The 25,922-nt window shown below is 35.5% G+C and overlaps 1 protein-coding gene across 7 annotated transcripts; it reads left to right on the top strand.

The window, feature by feature from the left end:
• Window positions 1-4,646: 4,646 nt before the first annotated feature.
• LOC114756785 (splicing factor-like protein 1) lies at window positions 4,647-22,580 on the top strand. 7 transcript variants are annotated; one of them, XM_028945726.1, is made up of 11 exons: window positions 4,744-4,816; window positions 5,665-5,988; window positions 16,786-16,890; window positions 17,088-17,459; window positions 17,896-18,021; window positions 18,124-18,172; window positions 18,323-18,405; window positions 19,972-20,049; window positions 20,207-20,254; window positions 20,399-20,527; window positions 20,679-22,580. In XM_028945726.1, exons 4-11 carry the CDS (start codon window positions 17,205-17,207, stop codon window positions 22,275-22,277), a joined length of 2,367 nt encoding a protein of 788 aa, XP_028801559.1. In that variant the 5' UTR covers window positions 4,744-4,816; window positions 5,665-5,988; window positions 16,786-16,890; window positions 17,088-17,204; the 3' UTR covers window positions 22,278-22,580. The 7 variants fall into 7 exon arrangements, with proteins under 7 accessions (XP_028801556.1, XP_028801557.1, XP_028801559.1 ...); XM_028945725.1 differs by lacking the exon at window positions 16,786-16,890; XM_028945727.1 differs by lacking the exon at window positions 5,665-5,988 and having other exon boundaries at window positions 4,750-4,816.
• Window positions 22,581-25,922: the final 3,342 nt, after the last annotated feature.

The raw sequence follows: 25,922 nt of genomic DNA on the forward strand, positions 1-25,922 counted from the left end.
GGATCATTTCGGCCACGTTATGCTTCCTCTCCCTTACCATCCAAGCATTAAAAGATTCAGTTAAACTAGTTGTTATGTTGTTCCACCTTCTATATGGGAACTTGTTTAATGCCCACTTATCCACATCACCTTGATTGATAACTCAATCATATAACTCACGAGACATGGTTATGAGCTCATATAGGGCGTGATCAGACTCATCTGCAAGTCTTGCATAAGCCACTTTATCTAATGCATCTTCCTTTGAATTTTCACTTGTCCTTCTCCGACCTTTATTTAATTTCATATATTCAGAGCTAAAGTTCTCCTTGACATGCCTATAACAGTATGCATGTTTTTCACCCTCAAATATTGCTTGCAAAGCTCTAATTATGGAATTATGTCTGTCTGACACAATAGTCAATTGCATTGAACCAACTATTTGTTTAATCTTGTGAAAAAACCACGTCCAGTCCTCAAGATTCTCTCCCTTCACCACTGCTATTGCAAATGGCAACATCTCATTATCCGTATCATATGCCGAAGCTAACAGTAACATCCCCTTATATGGACCACTTAAATGGATACCATCAACATATAATGTAGGCCTTGCACCGTTCAAAAAAACCCTCAACACATGCACCATATACAATGAACACACACTCAAATCTATTACCATTGTAGGCCTATTCAGCAACCTTTTTGTTATCAGTTTCCTTCAATCTTTCACATAACCATGGTATTAACATATAGGACTATTCTGGTTTCCCATATATTTCTTCTATTGCCTTTTCCTTTGCTCTATAGGCCTGACAATATGTAAACCTCACACCATACTCCCTTTCCAACATCTTTCTTATCTCAGTGGGCCGTTTTTCAGCATAGTCCCTTAGCTCTTCAACTATTACTAATGATTTCAACACAGTACTTCCATCATAAGTCACAATCATATTGTCTTGTGCTGAATGAATGTGCTCATTACAAAATGTAGTCACACGTAATAAATGACTGTTCTTTCCAACAGCATTTGCACATATCTTCCAAGAATACCCTTCTACTTTACACCTCACATTCATCTTCTCCTTACTATTCCTGACATATCTTACTACAAACTTCTCTACAATACTGAACATGTACACAGCTTCCCTAAAGGCAACAACATGTGGAACATATTGGCCCACTCCTACAAACACTCCTGCCCATTTCATACAATTCATCTCACCCATCAGTGTTTCCTAACTCTCTAAACCACTACATTTGCTTCTTTGACTTGATCTACCCCCTTCAAAAGTCAGGCATTCAACTCCATTCTCAACATTCACTAGCTCATGTTCATCACCAATAGTCATTTCAAATGCATTCATATATTGTGAAAGTCCCAATAAATTCTCACTCCTGCCACCATAATACCAAGTTAGGACGCCTATATTTAAATGACAGGTTTGATTATCATAGCAACAACTATATTAATGAAAATGACAACTTCAGTTACGAATATAACTCGTTCACATGTAGCAATTACAACATTAGTAAGTGAAATGACAGCTCTAGATATGGAAACTCCTCCTTTATAAAATAACATGTCTGTATATCTAAATAACAAGTCCACATATGGTTATTACCACTTTAATAACCAAAATAACAAGTTTACATATACAAACTATTGGTTGCTAAAATAACAAGTCCACATGTGGTAATTACAACTTAAGTTACCCACATATCAAGTCTCTATACAGAAACTATTGGTTAGTAAAACAACGTCTACAGATCCAAATAATAAGTCCGTATATGATAATTACAACTTTAGTATATGAAATAACAAGTCTACATATGGAAACCACTACTTATGTCTAATAACAAGTTTGTATTTCTAAAAGACAAGTTTATAAGTGGAAATGACATGTCAACTATGTTGAATAACAAGTTTGCATTTACAAATTACAACTTAGGACTGCAACACCATTTGCTTGGTTACAACATTTCTGTACGCATTAGCAACAATATATTAGCAAATAACAAGATTCAATTCCAAAACAAAACCACTTACATGTCTGGATCATTCCTCACTCTAGGTTCCTTTTCATTCCCTTTCCCTCCTATATACATATGAGCACTGCTGTCATTATATCTAAACAAGTTGCAGATATCACCATCATCACAAAGATTAATCAATGTATTCTCATCAAATTTGACTTTATACTTAATCTCATATTTACTACCATCATTGCCTATCCATTGTGATATTATTCCACACAACTCGTCTACTGTTATCCATTCTTTTATACTGGTTACCCTTACACTCCCTCCAATATATTTAACTATCCCTTCACAATTTGCTTCAAAATGTCCACCAACGTGCACCTAACAGAACAATTCCTTCTCACAACTTCTTCCGTTATTGAAATTCATTTTTTATACTAATCTGTAGCAAAAATTTATGTTTAGTCAATAAATCAGCTTCACTAATAAATATTTACACATTTATGCCATCAACTCAATCATTTACATACCAAAATAAAAACCTGCGACCTCTTGTCTTCCCAACTTCACTTTAGGGCTTCACAACTTCACTCTAAGGCTTCACAATTTCAACACCCAAAATCACAACATCCTTATTTCCTGCTTCCGCGGCAACACCTGAACCTTTACACTCAAACTAACAGCTATTATCCCGCCCACACTCTGCTAAACCGCTATACTCCTAGCCCTTCCCTATTGCCACTAACACCATGCACTACAAATGAGAGATGGCCAATCACACTAAAAAAAATATATATATCCCACCTCCAACTAACCACAACCTTCTATATTGTGATATCTTTCATCTTCAACTACACCTCCCATTCCCTCCCTTCCTCCGGCCTACCCACCCACACAACAAAGATAAAGATGAAGAATATCACAATGCGCAACTCTTATAGGGAAGAATAGAAGAAGAGTTTAGTTAGTAAGTTACTCGCTTCATTGCCAATGTTGGAAGATCTTCCATCCCAATATCACACACATGTTGGGTCTTCCTTCTCTAGTAGCTCTCTCGCCACATAAAATTCCTTGTCTCTACCTTCATTAAGAGTCAGGATGGTTGAGGGCATTTCAGACATTTAACCCACATTTCATATTTCCAATTTGGGACCGGGTCCTCTGCAGCTATTTTTCAAATTCAAGGTCCCTAATTACTATTTTATAAATTGGGGGTCTTTATTTGTAATTTTTCCTATAAATTTTGAGGTTATTTTATGATATTTTTCCTAATTAATTGTGTTATTAGAGTTTTTGGTTGCAAAAAAGTAATTAATTATAGCCCCGACAATATACAATCATAAAGAAGCGCAAAGCATAAGGGTGGAAATAAGCCACACCCTTATTAGGCATCTTATGGCCTGACCAGGTTATTAACAAAGAAGCTAGGCTCAAGCTTTTTGAAAGGCCTACATGTTTAAACAATTTTGGCCTATTTTGTTAAGACCTGGCCTATAAGCCTACAAGCCTCACTTGTTTAAGTTTATTCTAATATATAAATGTTCAAATATTATTTAGTTAAGAAATATTTTAATTAATACGAGATAAGTTATTACCTATTAAACTGATTGTGTGTTTGGTACAACTGAAGGGAGAGATTTTGATGGAGGGGAAAGAAAAGGAGGGATTTTAATGTTACCTTGTTTAGTTTGCGAGGAGAGGAGAGAAATTTTTATCTAGACAACTTTACCCTTATTTTATTTTTATATGATAAAATATTTTGGGGTTAATATAATATTTGGTCTCTCACATTTGCTTTCATTTTGGTTTTAATTTATCAAATTTCAAACCATAGGTTTTGGTCCCTCTAGGGGTAAAATGGTCTAAGTTTTTAGTGAGTTATAAGGACCAATGTTTTAAATATAAAGAAACTTAAGAAATCAAAACCTATGATTTAAAACATGAGGGACCAAAACCAAAATGAAAACAAATTTGAGAGGCCAAAGTTTGTATTAGCCCAAATATTTTTGTATGCATTTTTCATATTTATATCAAAATTATTATTTTTTAAATTTCTAAATTTCAAAAACCTATTATCTCACTTATACATAACAAAGTAATTTTCATTGTATTTTAAAAGATGATTTTATTAATTTTAATCTGCCATCTCATTAATTTTAATATGCTTTTTAAAATATTTTATCTTCGAGATTGTAAAATTAGAAAATAGAGTTAAAAATAATTTTTGATGTTTATTGACCAGCAAATTCCATTACAAAGCATCAGGTATTTAAGTGCATGACTAACAAAACAAGTGACATGCAGGAGCACATTCTATGCTTATTGCACTGATGAGTACTCATTACATTTTGGACTATTCAAATTGATTAATTTTGGATGATTCAGATTAAATTTATATTTTTTATGGATTTTAATTAATTTTTTTAATAAATATATAATTCATAATAGTAATATTATAATTAACATGTTTTTAAAAAAAATAAAATTATTATTAAAAAAATTACATATTATAAATTTTAAATCTGAACTATTACACTGTGATAAATGTCGGGTGAGGGTCGTGGACAAACATATGGAAATGAATCGGACAAAGAAGAAAGAGTTTTAAGCACGGGCAAGTTTGTCACATTATTGAACAAAGGTCCCCTCCCCTCCCCTGCCCTTCTCTCAACCAAATGCCCTTTAACCCGACAATACATCGCAAAGAGGAGGCGAAGCGGATACATTTTTCTTCGTCCGCGAACCAGCATTCCACACGCAGCTGGACGCTGTCCTCCGTTGTCAGCCTTGTATGGTTGTTCTCGAGCAAGTGAGGAAGAAGGTTCGTAGCCCCGGCTTTGTCTACTCCCAAAATCCGGTGAGATTGATCTGTTCAAATCTGGCTCTGAATCTAGATTTCAATTTGTTCCTCGCGCCATTTGTTGCCTGCTTGGTTGTTTTTTATTTCATATTAATTTGGCTTTGAATCTGGTTGTCTCATGGTTTTAATATTGACACTTTTGAATTTGGGAATATCTACAGATTGAGTTTAGTTTTTTTTTCCCGCTACTAATGCTTGATTGAATGGCGTCTAATTGGGTCTTATACTTCTGCCATCTGCACTTTCATTTCTAGTGATTTGTTTGCTTTGGATTGTGTTGTTGTGCAATGTTGGGTTTGTTGTGTATTGGCATTATGTTGTGGTATTGTAAATGACTTGGCCCCAGTTGTGTCAAAGTATCTGGAACAAAAAGTAAAAGGGCATTATATCAACCATATATATTTAAAGATTTCAGTGTCGGCAGTTGGCGCTGCTGAGTGTAATATAGGTCTGCCTCCTTTTAGACTTCGTGTTCTTGGATTCCCATCCTTGTGTTCTTAATTTATTTTCGCTTGCTACAATTGCTAGCATTCATGCTCAAGTTTTCTCTCTTCCTATCTGCTATTTTTATTGAATATTAAGTGTTGTGTTTGCCTATAAATGACTTTGAACTAGATGTTTCTGAAATTTATTCAAATTAATCATTATTGGCTTGAATAAATGTGTATCTGAGTAGTATCATACTTCATACGGCTTATAGAGCACACTTTTTTTATTTTGATTTCTTAGGCATTGATATTAAAGGCTGTGTTGCTTGTAATCAAGGATCTTTTGGTTTAATGATTTGATTTTTGTCGATGGGGAACTAAACCAAATCAAACTTCAATCTCTGACTATCTTGGCAGACATGTTTTATTGGAGGCCGTGTCTTCTCTTTATCTGATTGTTAAACTCAAACAGCCAAATATTGGTATTTTGAATGATGAAGGAGAGCTTGTCATTGGAACAACCTGTTCGTTTTGTCCATTGCGGATGGGATGGTTGATGTTAAGGACGCCTTCTTCTATCTTTTATTTCATGATTATAGTGATGGGGGTGGAGTGGAATATTATCTGCTGGAGATTCAGTATGAATATGAATTTCACTATTATGAGCTTCTATTTGAAGTTGTATTCATGGGAGACAATTGACACCCTTGCCATTTTTGGGGTCCTCAATTTTTGTAAAAGGTAGATTGCTGTTATTATTTTTTTAATACTCCTTTATTTTTTGGTGCAATCAACTTTCTTCTTGTTTAACAGCATGCGTAATAGGTAGATTTTTGGTTGTTGGTTTATGCTGCCCTTTTAGATGTGGTGTGGGGGGAATTGAAGAAAGTGGAGTAGGATTTTACTCCTTTTTGCATTTTTCGGTGTTATTTTGACATTTGACAACTATACAATTTTACCTTTTGGAAAAGAAATATTTAGTTTTTGCATGCAGACCTTTGATATGGCTTTCATTATGATGTTGAAGATTTAGGGTGGCTTTCTATCATAAGTTAAAGTAACTTGGCTTGGTTGGATACTTGATGCAACACACACTCTCACACACTTACTCTAATGCAAACAGATGTGAATTTGGGGGAGAGTTATAGAAACAGAGAGGAGGAGATAGGGGAAGACAGAACAGTGATGATGGGGGAGGAGAGACAGAGCTTAAGAGGGGGCTTAAGCAGAGAAATGAAGGGGGGATAAGACTAGAAGGAGGGTGAATATGAAGAACTCAAGGAAGATAAAGAATAGCTAAGCCATTGTGAAATCTATTTCATTATCATCCACAACATGTGTCTACAAGTGACTACCTTAGGTTTTCTTAACCAAGAAGTAAGCCTACTTGTAGAAGTAAAACTGCTTGCACAAGTTGACATTTTTACACAAACTTACTCCCAATTATGCAGAAGGTTTCCTTGATCAAGGAAGAAACTTGCTAATAAAAAATATAACAAAAGTAAATTCATTTTTTCCTTATTTCTTGTCAATGCTTTTCTCTGGGGATTGTAATTATTTTTTCAATTCGTGTTCTTGGATTGTGTTATTTGCTGTGTGAAATAGTGACGTGGCTTGCTTCCTTTATTGACAAAAGAATGCTGTATACGCAGGAGAGCCTAGTGCTACAGTTAAGCAGCCGAATCTACTCAAATCATATCCTAATCGAATCCTAAAAATAAATAGGATCAGATTCTATTCCCCTAAACAAAAGTATAATACAATACAATCGGAGATGAATTGAATAAAGTGCACTTGACTAACTTATTTATATGGGCTGGGCTCATTAGGCCGGTGCCTCTCTAACACTCCCCCTCAAGCTAAGAATTGATATTCATCATTCCCAGCTTACCGGTTAAGTCTTCAAACTGGGTTGACCATTGATTTGTTGAGTATATGTGCTAATTGTTGTCTTGTAGGCATATACTTCACTTCCACAATTTTTTTCCATCTTCTCATTTATGAAATGGCAATTGATTTCAACATGCTTCATCCTATTATGGTGAATAAGATTCTTTAAAATTCTGATTGTTGCCATATTACCACATAAAGCCTTCATTTTTCAGTCATAACTCATATTTAACTCCTTCAAGAGTCTTTTAAACCACAAGCCTTCATATAAGCCTAGAGCTAAAGCTCTAAATTATGCTTCTGCACTACTGCAGGAGGCTACTGGTTGCTTCTTACTCTTCCAAGTAATCAAATCTCCTCATACAAATGTGCAATAACCTGTGGTGGATCATTTGTCCATGGTAGAACTTGCCCAAATGGTGTGGGCTTCCTTTCAGAAGTAGAGTCCCTTGCTAGGTGTAAATTTCAAGTATTGCAAAATCTTGAAAACTGCTGTGATGTGATCTTTATTTGTTTGTGAAAGTTTCTGAATAGTAATTCTCTGTATATTCACTTAGGATCTGATTACATGATATATAAGGGAAATAGGAATCAACCCAATTAATACAGATCTGATCCTATACCTCCTAATTAATACAGATTTGATTCTATTCCTCCTAAAATCATGGAACACTAATAATGACCAGATTTTTCTCTAATCTGACCGTTGCTATTTATTACAAAATATTCTCTGCAATAAAAACATAGGAAATTAGGTTAAGCATTTGGTTTTTGGGCCTTTAGGCAGCAGGCCCACTTTCCCACAGTCCCCCTCAAGTTGGCGAGTAGATGTTAATCATTCCTAGCTTGCTTCTGAAACCTTCAAATTTTTCTTGAGTTAGTGACTTTGTCATCACGTCTGCAATCTGATTTCTTGAGAGAATGTAAGCCAGATCAATCACCTTACCATCTATCTTTTCTTTATTGAAGTGACGATCGATTTCCACATGTTTTGTGCGATCATGATGCACTGGATTATTAGCAATCTTGATTGCTGACACACAATCACACCAAACTTTCATTGGAGTGTTAACCTCAATTTCAAGCTCTTTTAAGAGTCTCACAAGCCATATCCCCTCACAAATACCTAAGGCCAAGGCCTTATATCCTGATTCGGCTGAGCTCCTTGATACCACTGGTTGTTTCTTACTCCTCCAAGTAACTAAATTTCCCCACACATAAGAGCAATAACCAGTAGTAGACCGTCTATCTCTTTTTGATCCTGCCCAGTCGGCATCAGTGAATAGTTCAATTTCTTTAGATGTTCCCTTTGCAAAGAACAACCCTTGTCCTAGGGTCTTCTTCAGGTACCTCAGTATTCTGTAGACTGCTGTCATGTGTTCCTTTTGAGGACTATTTGAGAATTGGCTCACCACACTAACTAGAAAGCATATGTCAGGTCTTGTGTGGGATAGGTAAATAAGTTTCTCCACTAGCCTTTGATATCGCTCCTTGTTTACTACCTTTCCATCTGACTTGATTGTTAGCTTTTGGTTAAGCTCCATTGGAGTGTGAGCAGGTGAAGTTCCCAACATCCCTATTTCTTTTAGGAGGTCAAGTGTATACTTACGTTGTGATACACTTATCCCTTCATGAGTTCGCGCCACCTCTATGCCTAGAAAATACCTTAGTGGGCCAAGATCTTTGATTTCAAATTCTGTTGCCAAGTCTCTTTTTAGCTTTGTGATTTCTTGTTCATCATTCCCTGTCAAAACTATATCATCAACATAAACAATAAGTATAGTTATTTTTTCATGATGGTGTTTAACAAATAGGGTATCATCGGCTTGACATTGTTTATAGCCTAACCCTTTGATGGCTCGAGAGAACCTCTCAAACCAAGCCCTTGGAGACTATTTCAGCCCATACAAAGATTTGTGTAGCCTACACACCTTCCCAAAATTGTTTGAGTTTCTCATTCCCAAAGGAATCTCCATGTAAACTTCTTCTTCTAAGTCCCCATTAAGGAAAGCATTTTTAACATCAAGTTGGTGTAAAGACCAATCTAAATTTGCAGCAAGAGATAAGAGAACATTTATAGTATTAAGTTTAGCTACAGGGGTGAAAGTCTCTTGGTAATCTATGCCATAAGTTTGAGTAAGCCCTCTAGCAACCAAACGTGCCTTATATTTGTTTATACTTCCATTGGGGTTATATTTTACTGTAAATATCCATTTACTACTCACCATTGATTTATCTTTAGGAAGATTTGTAATTTTCCAAGTTCCATTCTTTTGTAAAGCTCTCAATTCTTCTTCAATAGCTTGTTTCCAATGTAGATCTGTAATAGCCTCATTAAAACTTTCTACATTTGCTACAAAAGTTTTTAGGTGGGGTGAGAGCTTACTGTATGAGACATGCTTACTGATAGGATGTTGAGTGCAACTCCTTTTTCCTTCTCTTAGGGCAATAGGCCAATGAAGTTCTTCAGAACCCATTTCAGGTGCAAAGTCATATTACTGCATGGATGTAGAGTCACGTTGCTGTTCTGTGGTATTAATAAGTTGGTTTTCCATAGTTTCAACCATAGGCTGGTCACAGAGAGAGTTTAGAGGCTCAAAAGGGTTTGTATCTTGATAGACAGATCTGTTTGGGGTAGTTTCGATGCTGTGTGTTGGGGTAGTTTTGATGCTGTGTGTTCATTATAAACAAAAGTAGTACACCCAAAAACCCTCTTGGGAAGAGAAGTTACAAGGGAAGAGTTTGGAAAAGTGTCAAGAAATTTTTGTAAAGGGGTCTGGAAGTGCAGTACTTGTGAAGGCATTCGATTTATCAAGTGAGCAGTGGTAAGTATAGCATCCCGCCAAAATTGGTTAGGAATATTGCCCCCTATCATAAGGGCTCTAGCAACTTCTAAAAGATGTCTGTTTTTTTCCTTCAAAAACTCTATTCTATTGGGGAGAACAGACATAGGAGGTCTGGTGATGAATGCCATTGGTGGTTAAAAATTTTTTAAAAGATGAATTTAAATATTCTTTCCCATTATCAGTGCAAAGAATTTTAATTGAAGTCTGGAATTGATTTTTGATAAAAGCATAAAAATTTTGAAAAACAAAAAACACTTCTGACTTGTTTGTAATTAGAAAAACCCAAGTCAATCTTGTATGATCATCTATAAAAGTTACAAACTAGCAGGCTTTAGAATTGGTTTCAAATTTAGATGGCCCCAAAACATCACTATGAATAAGGGAAAAAGGGTGAGAGGGGGTATAGGGTTGTGGAGGATAAGAGTGTCTAATTTGTTTTGCAAAATGGCATATTTCACAATGAAAATCAACAACAGATTTATTATTGATAGAAGGAAATAAAACTTGCATATAACTAGGACTGGGGTGGCCTAACCTAGAATGCCATAACATTATTTCATTAGTTGGCATAGTAGATGAAATAGAGCAAGAAATAGAAACTTTTAGTGAAGATCCTTGGATATAATAAAGTCCATTCCAGACTTTAGCAGCACCAATCATCTTCCCCAATGCCAAGTCCTGAAAAACACAACTAATATTATCAAAAGTAACAAGGCAATGCAATTGATCAGCAACTTGTTTTACTGACAACAGGCTGCACTTAATTTCAAGGATGTATAGGACATTTTTCAGTGTAATATGTTCAGAGATAATAACAGTTCCAGAACCTAGAACCTTGGAAAACTGCCCATTAGCAACCTCTACAATATTATGTTCAGAAAAAGGACTGAAATCAGAAAAGACCTCTTTAAATCGAGTGATATGATCAGTGGCACCGGAGTCAATTATCCATAAATTCTTAGATGGAGTCACACTACTAAGAGCATGAGTTAGGATAGTACCTACACGGGCTAGAGTAACAGAGAGTGTAGGGTTCTCACTTGTAGAGGCAGTAGAGTGCTTGTCTAGCAACTTTCAAAGAAGTAGCAACTCATCATGGCTTAAGAGACCACTATCAGCAGAAGAGGAACCCACCATTAAGCCCTTGCTTTCTATTTTGCCTTTCTACTTGCTGTTTGGAGGTTTTCCATGAAGCTTCCAACATACTTCTTCCGTGTGTCCATTCTTTTGACAATAGTCACACCATTTGCTGGACTTTTTGTTTTTAGTGTCCCCTTGGGGGCCCTGGACAGCAAGAGCAGATGAATCATTAGAATGTGTGGAAGAAAGAGAAGAGGAATTAGTCAATACCTTCCTACTTTCTTCAAACTTGACAGTATTGAAAGCTTCTATAAGTGAGGGAAGAGTTTAAAGACTCATAATTCGTCCCCTCACATCTTCAAAGGAACCATCTAGTTCGAGTAGAAACTTGTAGCACTGTTCCTGATCCGCTAACCTTTTGTAATACATGGCATCTGTGAGATTAGACCATTCATGGACCTCATAGAGGTCTATTTGTTGCCAAAGTTTCATTAATGCTATGTAATATTGAGTTACAAATTGTTCACCTTTAACCAGATCATGAAGTAATCGTTTGACTTGAAATAGAGCAGCTGTATTTTCTGTAACAAAATAAGTGGCCTTTGCAGAATCCCAAATTTCTTTGGCTGTTGTAGCAAGGAGATAGTTTTTTCCAATCTCGACTGTCATGGAGTTGACAAGCCATGCCATTACTAGATATTTTCTACACACCATGAAGGAAATTGTGGATCAATAGCAGCTGGTGGTGGTGGAGATCTTGTGAGATATTTCTCCTTGTTGTGACCACGAACAAACATGAGAACATAGCAAGACCATTGAAGGTAATTGTTCCCATTTTGATGATGGGTAATAGGCATTTGAGAGAAGGCATCCAACTGCAAACCTAATAGCGGTGTACTCCTAGCTGTTCCGTCACCTTGTGAAGCCGAACCTTGCCTTGAAGGAGGTAGATTACTGCCATCGGCAGTAAAACTAGGTGGCTCCTGCAGTGCAGCCTTGAAAGACATTGAGAAGGCTTTTCTTTCTCATGGCTCTAATACCATGAAAGTTTCTGAATAGTAATTCTCTGTATATTCACTTAGGATCTGATTACATGATATATAAGGGAAATAGGAATCAACCCAATTAATACAAATCTGATCCTATACCTCCTAATTAATACAGATTTGATTCTATTCCTCCTAAAATCATGGAACACTAATAATGACCAGATTTTTCTCTAATATGACCGTTGCTATTTATTACAAAATATTCTCTATAATAAAAACATAGGAAATTAGGTTAAGCATTTGGTTTTTGAGCCTTTAGGCAGCAGGCCCACTTTGCCACAATTTGGTTGGAGAATTGACTCACCACACTTACTGCATAGGCTATATCAAGTCTTGTGTGAGTGCTAGGTACATTTGCCAACCAGACATTGATATCTTTCCTTATCAACGAATGGACTATCTTAAGTGACACCAAATTTGTCGCTCAATATCATAGGAGTATGATAGGATCTTCTATTGTAATAGGACTTAAAAGCTAGAAATAGATAATAAAGATTGGAATAAATGAAACTGATTATAATATTACTGCATAACTATATCAGATTACAAGGGGTAGGGTGATTTAAGACACACACATCACTCTCTTACACTCAAATACACAAACAACAATTAACTAACAGCTACAAACCAAAAAAAAAAAAAAAACAGAACACTGACCACAATACAATGGCACTACACACTCTAAAACAGAACAAGGTTGCCAATCTTTCAAGAGGTTGGCTCTCCTTCCCCAAGGGCCAAGTTCAATTCAAAATTCTCCACTCGTCCTGCTGAGCCAAAGGGACTAATTTGCAAAACTAAAAAATGACTTTTGCACTCCCCAAATTAACCCTTTTAGGGCCTTTGACCATAGTCACCCTACAGTCACCCTAATTTTCTATCTCTTTATCCAAAATAGGAAGTCAAAATTCTGAAAGCATCCTTTCCCTTTTCATGTATTCTCCTAAATTTAACTTTTTTTGCCTTCTAAAACTCATTTGGAAATCTAAAGGTTGAATCTTTTTGTTTAACGTCATGTGCATGTGTGTAATATGATGCATAATTCGGATTGTGTTTCAGCTATTCTCAGATCTTTTTTCCTTAGAATTTTGATAGCTTTATCTGATTTATATCCATCCCTATGAGAATCTGATTATTGGAATTTGATTGCTTGGATTTTGGCTTATCTATATACAGTGGTTTCAAAGGAATAATGTAGAACATCAAGGCATAGAAAATCTAGCTTCTTTAGGATGTCAGAGCCCTTAAGGCCTACTCCATTCTAATGATTACCTTCAGTCTTATGAGAGTTCTGCAAATAAATGCCCAAGACTTCGAATCAGGGTTCTCCAATATGTCCCAACCAAACATCATCTTGTTGCTCACAACAGGTCAATTTTTGGCTTTATGACCGCTATAAATATTCCATTGAGGATTAATAGTTATAGATTCAATGGAATTAGTTTTAGTGGTCCCTAGGAGCCTTGATGTTCATAATTGGAAAAGGAAAAAAGGAAAACATTACAAGAGAGTTTGTACAAAATACAAAACATGGAGAGCAGAGTCATAGGCATTATGCTTAGTGAGCTTCATGATCATTGAAATTGGAGGAACTTTTCTCATCCACAAATTTACTGAAGATGTGCAAGATGCTGTGGCATTCTTTTGCAGAAAATAGAACAATCATCTTTCAAAACAAGGGTTTTGTATGTGACATGACTTAAAGCAAGGTGAACTTCAAGTCAAGGAAAAAGAAGCAAGGTCAACTGAATTTAGTCAATCTTATGACACTTGTGTGAAGTATAGGCTGTACTTGGCAATGAAAGATAACATAATTATTTTGTTTATCATATAAAAATAATACCATGTTTGGTGAATTGGTTGGAATGTCTGCAATGGTTGTGACAGTTGTAATTATTAAGGTTGGGGTAGTAGTAAGAACATTAATGTTATAATGGTGGTTTTGCAAGGAGGGCACTACACCAACGTGCGATGGGGGAGGTTGTGGTGGAGATAGAGGTAGTAATGGTGATAGTGTTGGTTATGGTGGTGGTGATTGACATGAGGTTGAAAGTAATACACGCGCACATATTTTTAAAATGATTGTGCGAGATGAAATTCCGTAACCTTCAACGTGCAGTTTTCTAATAAAAAAGAAATCTTATTATTGTGAAGGAAGAGCATGTGTTTTGGAGAAGGATTGAAATGTCGTTCCTTAAACTCCCTGTAGTACGTATTTAGAAGCGTTACGGTTCAAGTAGATCACTAAACAAGCTCATGGATTGAAAATTTACAATTTGTTTAGGGTTACTGTTCACTGGTCATCATACTCAAGTCACATCACACAACGGGCACAATTCATTTAATTTTCTCTACTATGTGGTATCTTGGTCAGGCGTCTAACTCATCATTGCGTGAGGCTTAGGCTGTCGTACTGCTTCCTAACTCGAGTCCAAACTCATACCCCTGTCTATATGACTTTACTCAACCGTTACACTTTAGGGGAGTCTCTTAACTTGACTCATGTCTTACCATGCTCACTTACCCAATCGTTCCTTTCTCTCGCGGGAAAGTCATCTACTTCAAGCGTGGCTACCTATTTTTCAGGTTACCTCCTCACTACTCTTTCCTTTCGTCCCATAAACCACTGAGGATTAGGGCAAATCCTTATTTCTTGTCTCCCAGGTGTTCCATCTCACACGGCTTCCTGTAGCCTATTATTGGTAGCGCTCTAATTTTCTTTGGCAACCCTTCACCAAACATCTATCAATCCTTAATCACAACATCCAATGTTAGTTCTATTCACAGGATTGTTCCATTGTGAGGAAGGATCGGAGTCTCACCTTTCACAATCAAAGAGTTTATCAGGAAAGACAGCCAACTAAACTCAATAATAACATCCATATCATGGGATGACATGCATATCAAAGCTAGGGGAATGTAACAATGATCATACTGGACAATGCAATTCAAACATGCTTTAACCTCAAAGGGAGTGGACAAAATAATTCACACCACAAGGGACCACAGTGAGACCCAATTGCCCTATATATTCACATCACATAAACATGTGGCTTGCACCCAAATCATACATCAAACACATAAGGTAATTACTAATACAAATCGTACCTTGTGTTCTCTTGGGCATCTTATGAGCCTCCTGCACGAGAGCAAACACTCATCCCTAAGGCTGGGGTCTAAAATGTTTCGACCTCGGGTGTACTCCCTAGCGAAGTGTTTAGGCTTGCTGCATCTATAACACATACTGTCCTAGCACGCATGACCAATCCCCATGGTTCTTCCCGCAGACCTTGCATTCTATCTCCCCTCCTGGTATCTAGTTCTTCTCCTTGTCTATTACTCTCTCTCAGCTTAAACGGAGTACTGGTTCAAGCAAAGCTTGGTATGAGAAAAAACTCTACCTAAGAAAGTAATGGGTTACTAGGATTGGTCCAACTAAGGTTAAGAGTTTGAGATGAGTTCTTTAGGGGAAATTGCCAAAGAGGAGAAGTAAGGAATGATAGAGAGTAACTTCTTGACGGTTTATTCTGACTTTTCCTGAATAGCGTATAAATAGATTTTAAATTCTGTTAAAGCCAACCTCTTTGCTTTCTAGGGGTAAAATCATTTTTAAAACTTGTAATAAATCCTCAAATATTATTTCCCATTTTTTTCTAATTATCTGAGACCTTCTCGTGTTTTAAATAATTTAATTTCGGTTAATATTCATAATTAGTCAAAAAACCCTAAGAATTTTATCAATTTGCTCAATGGGCATTTTCATTATTTTTAACCCCATATGTGTCTTAGAACCTTATTTCCTATTTTTCTAAATTTTTTTTGAAATATTTAGGCCCGCTTTCATCACTGCTTAATTTTCAGCGTAAAACTTTTTAAATTTACATTTAGGTCCCTATTCGGGTTTAGCCTGAGGAATCATCTCACTGAGATTCCTAGCACAACCTTTGCCCCTTAATCATCTCCAATTGCCATACTCAAGCCTTTAAGACTTCATCAGAGTCTTTAACTTGCCTGTCTCGTAGTTCCAAAAAATTCTTATTTTGCAGTGTGGTCCTTGAAGATCCTCTCGTCTTTCCAGGGAACTTCTGAAACTCTTGCGAGAAAGGCTATTTCCTGCATGAGGATACTAAAAGAAATTGAAATACTCCATTATTTACTTAATAACATCGCCATTGTACCCTCTATTTGTGCTAAAGCCCAGAGCCAATAGGGATAATCACAACTTGTATTTTATGGTCACTGCTGCTAATTATTTTCTAAATCTATTCAGGCATGAAATTTTTTATATTTCCTTGTACGATGACTATTACACTTTTTGCTGCTTAAGAAAGACGCTAGTTGTAAGCTTCTTAGTGCCACACCTAAAATGAAACAAGAAAAGAGGAACTTTAAAACTCTTATTCCTTATGATAATTGTGCCAATTCTTTGGCCTGCTGTGACATGATTTGATAATGTGACTGTTTGTTTGTCTGCTTCTGCTGTCAGTATTTTTTTCTAGCATCCATACGATATGCATGCATAAGCCATGATGTTGATTTGTGCATCGTCGGTCTTCTAATTTAGATTTAAATTTATTTTTTTTTTGGTTTAATGTGACGTTTTTAACATGAGCATTCGTTTTCAAACATTAAAACCCCCCCCCCAAAAAAAATAATGACTAGTTTTCTTACAGAAATTGCTAGGAAATGAATTTGGATGAAGTTGATCATGGGGAACTGTTGATTTTTCTGAGATGAGCTTGTTGCCAAACATATATAAGTTATGGCGCTGAATTGTGGTATACCAAAACCTCACTTGAATATCAAATCTCCAACTTCAGTATTTTTAAGATTTTTCTTGTTTTTACAATCTACCAAACTGCATTGCAAGTCATTTGGTGGAAGAACTACTGGATATAATCCTCATCGGCGCATCTTTTCAGATTGGTGCTGTTTTGCATTTGCCTAAGTGACAATTAATGTGCTGCCATGGCAGGTTGACTTTACCCTTGTTGCCGATGGTTTGCTTGTTGGACTCATACGTGCAAAGTGGCTGCATAAAGCAATATATGTAAAGGTTGATTCAACATCTGCTGAACCTCATGTTATAAAGATGTCTGGGTTCAATTCATCTGCGGCACCTAATGGTGGCCAAAGGCTTTCCATGCTTGCTGCCAAATCTGGATTTGTCATTCCAAAAAACAAATTATCTGGTTCATTAGTTCCAATCTTCAAGGGGGCCAAGAATCACGGGGCCACTGGAACTACCAAAGAAGAAAGTTCTAAACAAATTCATAGGAAAACAAAATGGGGACCTGATCTGACACAGGATGCTGCTGTTAGAAGAGGGAGAACTTTAGCTTTAAAGGTCCTTTTAGGAATTCTTTCTATTAACTTCTATTTTATTTCTGTTTTAGTTTGACATTAGGTCTTTCTCATTTTTCTTATTTATATTCCATTATTAGTTTCTTTAATATAATATTTTTGAAAGGTTGAGATTTCATTTTGTTGATTTTATTGGAGTGAAAGTCACATCTTTGTCTGCACCACTTCATTTGCTTTACATCAGTTACTTTTTGTTATCTTCACAAGTTCAAATATTTCGTTTGCTAAAAAGAGAAAAGGTTTGATTAAGATTGGTACAGATGTATTCATTGTTATGCTTCAGTGTAGAATGTATAATGCTCCTCTGCTAGTTCTTAAAATTTCCTTACAAGTTGGAGCCAATAAGAGAGCATAAGTAATCAGCTGAGCCTTTTTTCTTTTTACACCATCAATAAGGACACTGCTTCTCCTTTTTCTAGATTCGTGTGGATCAAATTTCACATCAGTTAAAATCACAGAAGTCAGAGGTTGAAGATACTGAAGGCTCATCATTAGGAGCTGAAGATCTAGTTCATAGCTACCCCAATACTGAAATTGATGACAAGGTTAAACGTCGACCATGTTCTCTTCTGCTTGTAATTTTTATTGCTATCTGTTTACTTCTTATTTAAGTTACTGATGTGTATTTTTTTTCTTATATGAATAAGCTATATAAGAAGTCAGAAATGCTTGAGCATGAAAAGCGGGAAGCAATAGGTTTGTGTTCCTTGAAATGTATCTTTTCTTTACACGCACACACAGACGCACTTGTAAAGAGTTTCTTTTTTTTGTTTTTAAATAAATATATATATTCCTTAGAATCCTATGCTGTTCATTTAGGATAATCTTGATCTAAATAATATCCAGGTGAAATACTAAGATTAGATCCAAGTTACAAGCCTCCACTCGATTTTAAACCATTACTGAAAGAAGCCAGTGTCCCGCTGCCTGTAAGTATCTATTCTAACAATTTTGTTGGATCTTCTTTCTATTTAAATGCCATTGTTTCCCTGCCCTTTTGATGGAAAATAAAGATACATTTCCATATTTTTTTTTTTTTTTAATCTTCTATGTGCCTAGCATGGCCTGCATAATTCTCTCTTTCCTTGAACTGATCTGCCAAGATACTGAGTATTTCTCTATTTTTGAATTTATGTAATCTATGATCATTAAGGGCAAGGGAGAGGTTCTTTGGGCCTTATTTTACTACTTCATGTGGTCTCAGTTGATATGATGATTTTCATGAAAACGACTAGTTAGAGATAGTTTTCCATGTCTATGAGACTGTTTTGGTCTAGCTTAAACATCGGTGGATTGGTGTATTTCATTTGGGCACTGTCACTCCAACTTAAATGTAACAAGCATGGCATAATAAATTTGTTCCTATAATCTTTTTCAAACCATGCATGTCGTCTGTGGCTGCTATAAGTATTGTGAAGAGTGTTAAGTCATTGATAACATCACCCTTCTCAGATTTAAAGAAAGAGGAGAAAAGAATTTGCTTCTGAATAAACTGCCCGATTTTATTGACAGAAATATGAAGGTCAATGAGAAACAGTATTTTTATTATTCTTGAAATACTTGGTACTCCTTCGGTTCTTAGTATAAGACCTATTTAACTAATTTGATTATATTAAGGAAGTTAGATAAGTTAGTTAATTATAAGAAATATTAAATGTTTTTCCTAAAACATCATAATCATCTTTCTTAATATCCTCCCTCTCTCACTCACTTGATTATGATTGAGGGAGTATTCCTGGGAGTAATTTAGGAAAAATTGATAAATATGATAAATAGGTCTTATATTTAGGATCAAAATTAACTTGATAATTAGGTCTTATCTTAAGGACCAGAGGAGTATTTCTTAATTTTCTAGTATTCTTTAATCCATGGATGTGTAGGCAAGTTTATTTGCATTCATTTTTCCCATATCTACAATAAATATTCCATGATTGCTTTCTTGAAGGTTCATGTTTTTGCTTATTATATTCTCGAGAGTTGAGGCGATATTGAAAACTTGGCTGTATGTGTGATTGAGCTGGACTCTTAAACGGAACAGTAACTGTAGAATTAGTCATTATGTGCATGATAATAATATCTTGAAAGACCAAGGACTGCTCATTGACTTGATCTTGCTTGCTGTTTGCATGCTGGTGCTATAACTTCTTCATCCTTCTCCATGATTGCAATATTATTGGTAGGATATAATTATTGCTCTGAAGAGTTGATACTATTTATGACATCTCTTTCACTTTTGACATGCTTAGACTTGAATCCTACTACTATTTATGAACTGTTCGATATTTTATTAAATTTCTCTGAAGCGACATGCTACACTTTCCTTTTGTTTTTTTGTACTCTGAAACTTACATCCAATGTAAATGGGATGTTTTTATCTAGTTTGATGTGAAAACAATCTGTAGCAATTTGTCAAATGGATAATGTCTCAGTTATCTGAGTGTGAAGTTCTAATGCTCTAGTTATTCACGATTCTATGCGCAATATTATTTATACAGGTAAAAGAATATCCTGGATTCAATTTTATCAGCCTAATATATGGGCCTGAAGGTGATAATCATAAGCGGGTAGAAAAGGTAACACCCTTAAGTTCCTTTTTCTTATAATTCATGCTACCTTGCATTAAATGTAATATTAATGATCTGCAGTCTGCAGGCTGTATATTCTACTGATTGAGATTACTAAATTGATATATGTTTTAATTTAAAGATTACTCTTCTTTGTTGTACGCAGGAAACTGGGGCCAAGATTGAAGTTCATGGGATCAAAGCAGGAGAGAAGGTTTGTTTGTTCCAAACAATATTTAAAAAAAAAAAAAAAAATTATCTTGTCACTTATCCTTTCAATTTTATTTTGATGTTGTGTAATTTAACTTGATAAGAAGTAACTAGAACTTCGCCTATGCTTTAACTGTTTCAATTTTAGGCTGAAATTAAACCAGGAAACGATGTGCACGACACTTATGAAGAGATGCATGTTATTGTATCAGCTGATAGTTTTGAAAAAGTGGATGCAGCAGTGTCCATCATTGAACTGCTAATCACCTCTGTTACTGTAAGTTTCACAATTTTACATGATAAGCTTTATGATTTACTATTTATGGTTGTCTTAGTTATGGTTTAACATGGTTTTTTTATCCTTTTCAACATTGTTCTGTTATTTTGATTGTTATGGCTCGGAATAACAGTTGCAGTCCATTGTGCAGGGGAATTTAGCTACTGCTTCTGCAACCGCAATGTCAGTTTCTGTGGACAACACCAATGTTCCTGGTGAAAACGTGAACCATGCCCCTTCTCATCTCGTTTCTGTATCAATGGAAAACCAGGCCATGGCGGTGGCACAACCAGTAGCTGGAGTTGCACAAACGCTTGGAGCTCATTTTCAACACTCCGGTCCATGGTCTTCAGCCATTTCATCTCAAAACCCAGCGTTTGCTCCTTCTGGTAACGTAGCTTCTCCAAATCCTTCAGGCCTTCCAAGGCCCCTCCATTTCCCATCGCAATCAATGAATTCTTCAATCGTCACCTCAAATTTTGCTGCTCAACATGCAACTGTCACTGGATTCAACTCAGTTATTCCAAATCGACCTCTTGTGCAATCACAACCAGCAAGAGAACATCTCCAGCATTCACATATGACCCAGACAAGTCCTGTGGGACTCACTGGTCCGCCAAGAAATCCTTCTGTGGTATCTAGGCAGACTTCCTCGGTTCCAACAAATGTTTCAGCTTCGTTTCCCTTAAATCGAAGCCAACCAGCACCAGTAGGACATCAGACATCAGTGCCTTTGATGCTTCCACCTATGTCTGGTATTTTGCCTGCACCGGTACCTGACCGGTCACTGACATCTGTTGGTGCCCCTTCTGGACTAGCTGGAGTGTCTCCTCGTCCTGGCAATATGGGGCAAGTGGTTCCTCCTCATAGACCGGTTTCTCTACATGTACAACCTGATGTTGCATTTAAGCCACCAGTATCAAGCACATCACATTCTACCACTTTTCCACCCCATCATGCAGGGACTCCCGTTGGATTGCCCTCTTCTCTGGGACCAATGCAGCCACTAGGGCCAACTTATTCATCAATACATCATTTATCGGGATCCAGTTTATTCCCTTCGCCTAGAGTACCTACTTCACTTCCGTTATCTCAGCAGTCTGGAATCCCTAGCCCTGCTTCTGGAGTCACTTATCATAACCCCGGAAATCCGCCACCTTTGTCGGGTCCAAATTCTGGAAATTTTACTTTCCGACCACAGCGGCCGAATGCAGACTTTCAAGTGGTTTCCAGACCAAACACTGCTACCCAGGGTGGTGGAAGAGAGCTATCCTCTGGTCCTCGGCCACCATCTTTTGGGTTTGCTGTTCCTAATCAACCCGTCAATCAAATCTTTCCAAGAACACAAATGCACAACCAGGTGGATCAAACTAAAAATGTTCCATATGTGGGTCCCTTTGGAGGTGGACCCGGTTCCCTCCCAATCCCATCCAGACCCACTGCATTACCATTTGCCAGTCAACCTGATCCTAGGTCTGCAGCCCCACAAATGGCCATGAGGAATTTTTTTCCTTCCCCTCAAATGGCAAATTTTCCCAGTCCTGGACCTCCAAGGGCCGGAAACATGCAGATTCGACAGAATCATCCTGCTCAGAGGTGGCCAGAAATCCCCTTGCCTCCAAATCAGAGGTTCGGCAACAATCATTTGGCGACTTCTGGTAGACCACTGCATCCTTCTGACCAGATTTATGATCCTTTTTCACCCACTTCTGTCGCAGCTCCACAGCAAAAAAGTGATCCTGCTAAGTGAGAAAAATGAACAGTGCGGACCTTAAGTTTTTATTAGGGTTTAGATGTCAGGATACTGATCTCAGTTTCAATACTATAAAATATGGGCAACAGGACATGCTTTTTGTAGTCTAGTAACTAGTAGTCGAAGTGCTTAGTTGATATGATAATGGGATATCGTTTCATTACTGCTTGTATTCCTTGTCGATGTTCATTTCGTAGAGAGAATGACACATAAGGACGGCTGAAATAGGCAAATAGACAAAATAGTCCTTCCAAATGGCCTAAGACCAATAAAATCTTTAGGAGTTAAATGGAATTAAAATATTCACCACATTTATATAAATGCCCTTTATTTTATTTAAATGGAGCTGCCACGGCTGAAATTCCGACACTAACACCTGAATTTTGGCCGTCGGATTTCGCCTACGGCTGGAGCTCTCCGGGGACTAGAGAATTATTAAGGAAGGGTTTGTTCTGGGTGAGTGGGTGGAATATGATTCCGCAGCTTTTCCGTTCCTGAAAAGTATTTTGACTATAGGGCCACTAATAATTACAGAAGAAGGATTACAGCTTCCGTAAGAGGAAATCACAAGTACATGCTTGTGTATGGCAAATATCATTCAGTAGCAATTTTGAATTCAATAACAAAATTCTACATTACAAATAACAACTTTGTTTACACGTAATAAAAAATACAACAACTAAGATTCAAAAAATTCAGGTTAGTGATTTTAACGTGGTAGCATTCTACAGCTAAATAACAATTTCACTATCAGGAATAACAATTTTGCTTTCCTGTAATAACAAGTAGATGCTTGAGAATGAATATTACTATCCAAAAATCAGTATGGGGACTTCGCTGAATCTTCACTATTATATGTAACAACTTTGCTTATATGTAATAAGTACATGCTTGTGAATGACAGCTACCATCAAGAATTTCAGGTGGGGGAAGCTCCAGCGAAATAACACTTCGCTATTATGAAGGATAAAGTAGCACGTGGTATTTTGATCTTATTTTTCTAAGCATCCAGCACGTCGATGTTATTTTTTCAGTTATATTTAACACACTAATCTTATTTATGGTCTAAAGTGTTGAATATATTATAAATATGATCAGGGTGTTGGAAACGTAAAAAAATAAGATGAGGGTGATACATGCGTCTAGAAAATAAGATAAAGTTATTGGACGCTGTTTCACTTTATTACAAATAACTTTGATTACATGTAATAGCATGTACGTGCTCGTGAGTGACAACTATTATTCGAAGAGTCAGTTTGAGGAATTTAAGATGGTACAGTCAGAAGCTAAAAACAGTCTTTTGTTTTTAAAAAAATCTTGTTTAATAATTAATTTTCAGTTAAATGTTTTCTAAAACAAGAAAAAAAGCGATAGTCTGTTTCAAAAAACAAAAACATAAGAACAATTTTTATTTTTTTGTTCAGTAAAATCTTTTTTTTGTTTTATAAAATTGGATAATAAACGGAAGTTCTATCTACTTTTAACGCTTGATGGTTAGAGCTCTCGTGTTTTAAATTAGAACTCGCTACTCTCCAGTTTGCTTGATGCTGAAATTGATTTAAGAACAATTATTTTAAGCAATTTTTTATAATTTTTACTCATGAATATGTTTTTTTTTAGAACAATCATCCAAGCAATTTTTTTAATTTTTTCTTCTTAAAACTTATTCTGAAAAAAAAAACAATTTCATAAAACTATTCTGAAAAAGAATTAAAACAGAATCAGACAAAGGCCTATAACTACCTCACAGCTTTTGACCCAAAAAAAAAAAACTACCTCACAGCTGACCCTAGTAAGTTTCTAGCAAAATCCTAAGGCCTAATGGTATTTTCTAATTTGAAAGAGGAATTATTCAGATGCATTCAGATGCATAGCAGTCAACTGGCTCAGACCATTCTAATGGAAGACGGATATAAATTCCAGCTTTAGAATGAAAAGAAACAAGTTGTCACTTTACAAAGGTAAAAGCAACTGTTTTTTACCTTATTGCCAATTTATTCCTTATTAATTATTGCCTCCCTTAATGGGGAAAGAAAGAATATTAGAAAAATGTCGGTAAAAAATATAAAAAATTATATGGAGTTGTATTTCATATCGGTTGTTAATCATAAACTATATTTGCGTTCTTCAAGGGTTAAAATGTAAATTTGTCATAAAAATTTTACTCAGAAGTACTAGGCACTTGAAAGTTTTTTTGGGGTGCAAATTTACCTCAAAAGTTTAAAATTGTAGTAATATTACTCCTAACATTGAGTATTAAAATAGTGACATTAACTGTTCACGTTAATGGATAATATTGTTATTTTAAAATTTTAGTTTCTCCACATATTTATGGGCTCTATATAATTTATTCCTTTAATCTTTTTCTTGTGCATATCATTAAGCTTTCAATGTTCAAAACTAATTACAATCTTTCAAAAACATTTATACTATATATCTACACAACAAATATGTCTTATTAACAATTAATGGGTGATAATAGACATTAAACAATTTAATGTTTCCTTATGATGTTTATTTCCTTTAGCCATAACAACTACTACCTCTAGTTTTAAATATAAGAGCTAGTTAGATATTTAATTTTGTTCTAAATGCAAGACCTAATTCAATGTGTTTTCTATATTTAATCTTTTTTTTTTCAAGTAGTCTCTATAGTGATTGCACATGTTAAAAGATTTCAATTTAATGCACATAATTAACAATTGTATTTTAGAAAAGATAATAATCATTTGTTACAAATAACTATTTAATTAATTTTTTAATATTCGCAAACTAGTTATCTAGCTCTTATATTAAGGACCGAAAGTTATACTTTATAATAGAGAGAGGGGGAGTGATTACTGAACAAGAGCTGGCAAAAAAAATTAGTGCTGAATAAGAGAAATTGTTCGTCCGTTTCTTAATTATTTCTCTAAGAAATTTATATATCTATCCTCTTCTAAATTGTAAAATGCTCCATCTGGTTCATAATATTATCTATCCTCTTCTAAATTAAGGAATGTTAGTTAAACCATCAAATGTGTTTTAAATTGATAAAAGTTACCTATTTTACCCTTATTAAAGAATGCGATTGTAAAATTTTATCCTCTCTCCTTCTCGTAACAAAGAATAAAAATGAAAAACTATTATTAATTACTTTATCAACCTCTTATATTTTAGACCAAAATTTTCTTATAGAAGACTTCTTATCTAATGAAGGAGAACATTAACTATTATTTTTTTCCAATAATATTCACCAAATTTAAAAGTTCAAGACAGCATTGATTAATTCATCAAATGAATTAAGATTTTTTTTTGAAAATATAAAAGGAATTCCAACATTTTCTTTGAAAGTAATGGTAAAGAAAAACAAATAAGTCCATAGATTCATTATATTTTGTTCAGTGTATGTCATTATTTGGGTTCCTTGATTAGTTGAATCTTGTAATTAATGCTCTTAATGAAAAATTCATTTTTAACAATTTCATTGTATTTGTTTTTGGTTGAAAGTCAAATAATATTTTGAAAATCTATTGTCATTAATACCAATGAATTTATTAACTATTCCTCAATTCATTCCCCCTCTATAAATTGATCATTCTGAAATATTTGAAGTCTCAATTTTGTTGAAGAGGCCAAAAAAAATTGAGTTATTGAAGCATT

This window comes from Neltuma alba, unplaced genomic scaffold (genome assembly GCF_004799145.2).
Source record: "Neltuma alba isolate B1F8T4 unplaced genomic scaffold, ASM479914v2 tig00010504_pilon, whole genome shotgun sequence".
Classification (NCBI taxonomy): domain Eukaryota; kingdom Viridiplantae; phylum Streptophyta; class Magnoliopsida; order Fabales; family Fabaceae; genus Neltuma; species Neltuma alba.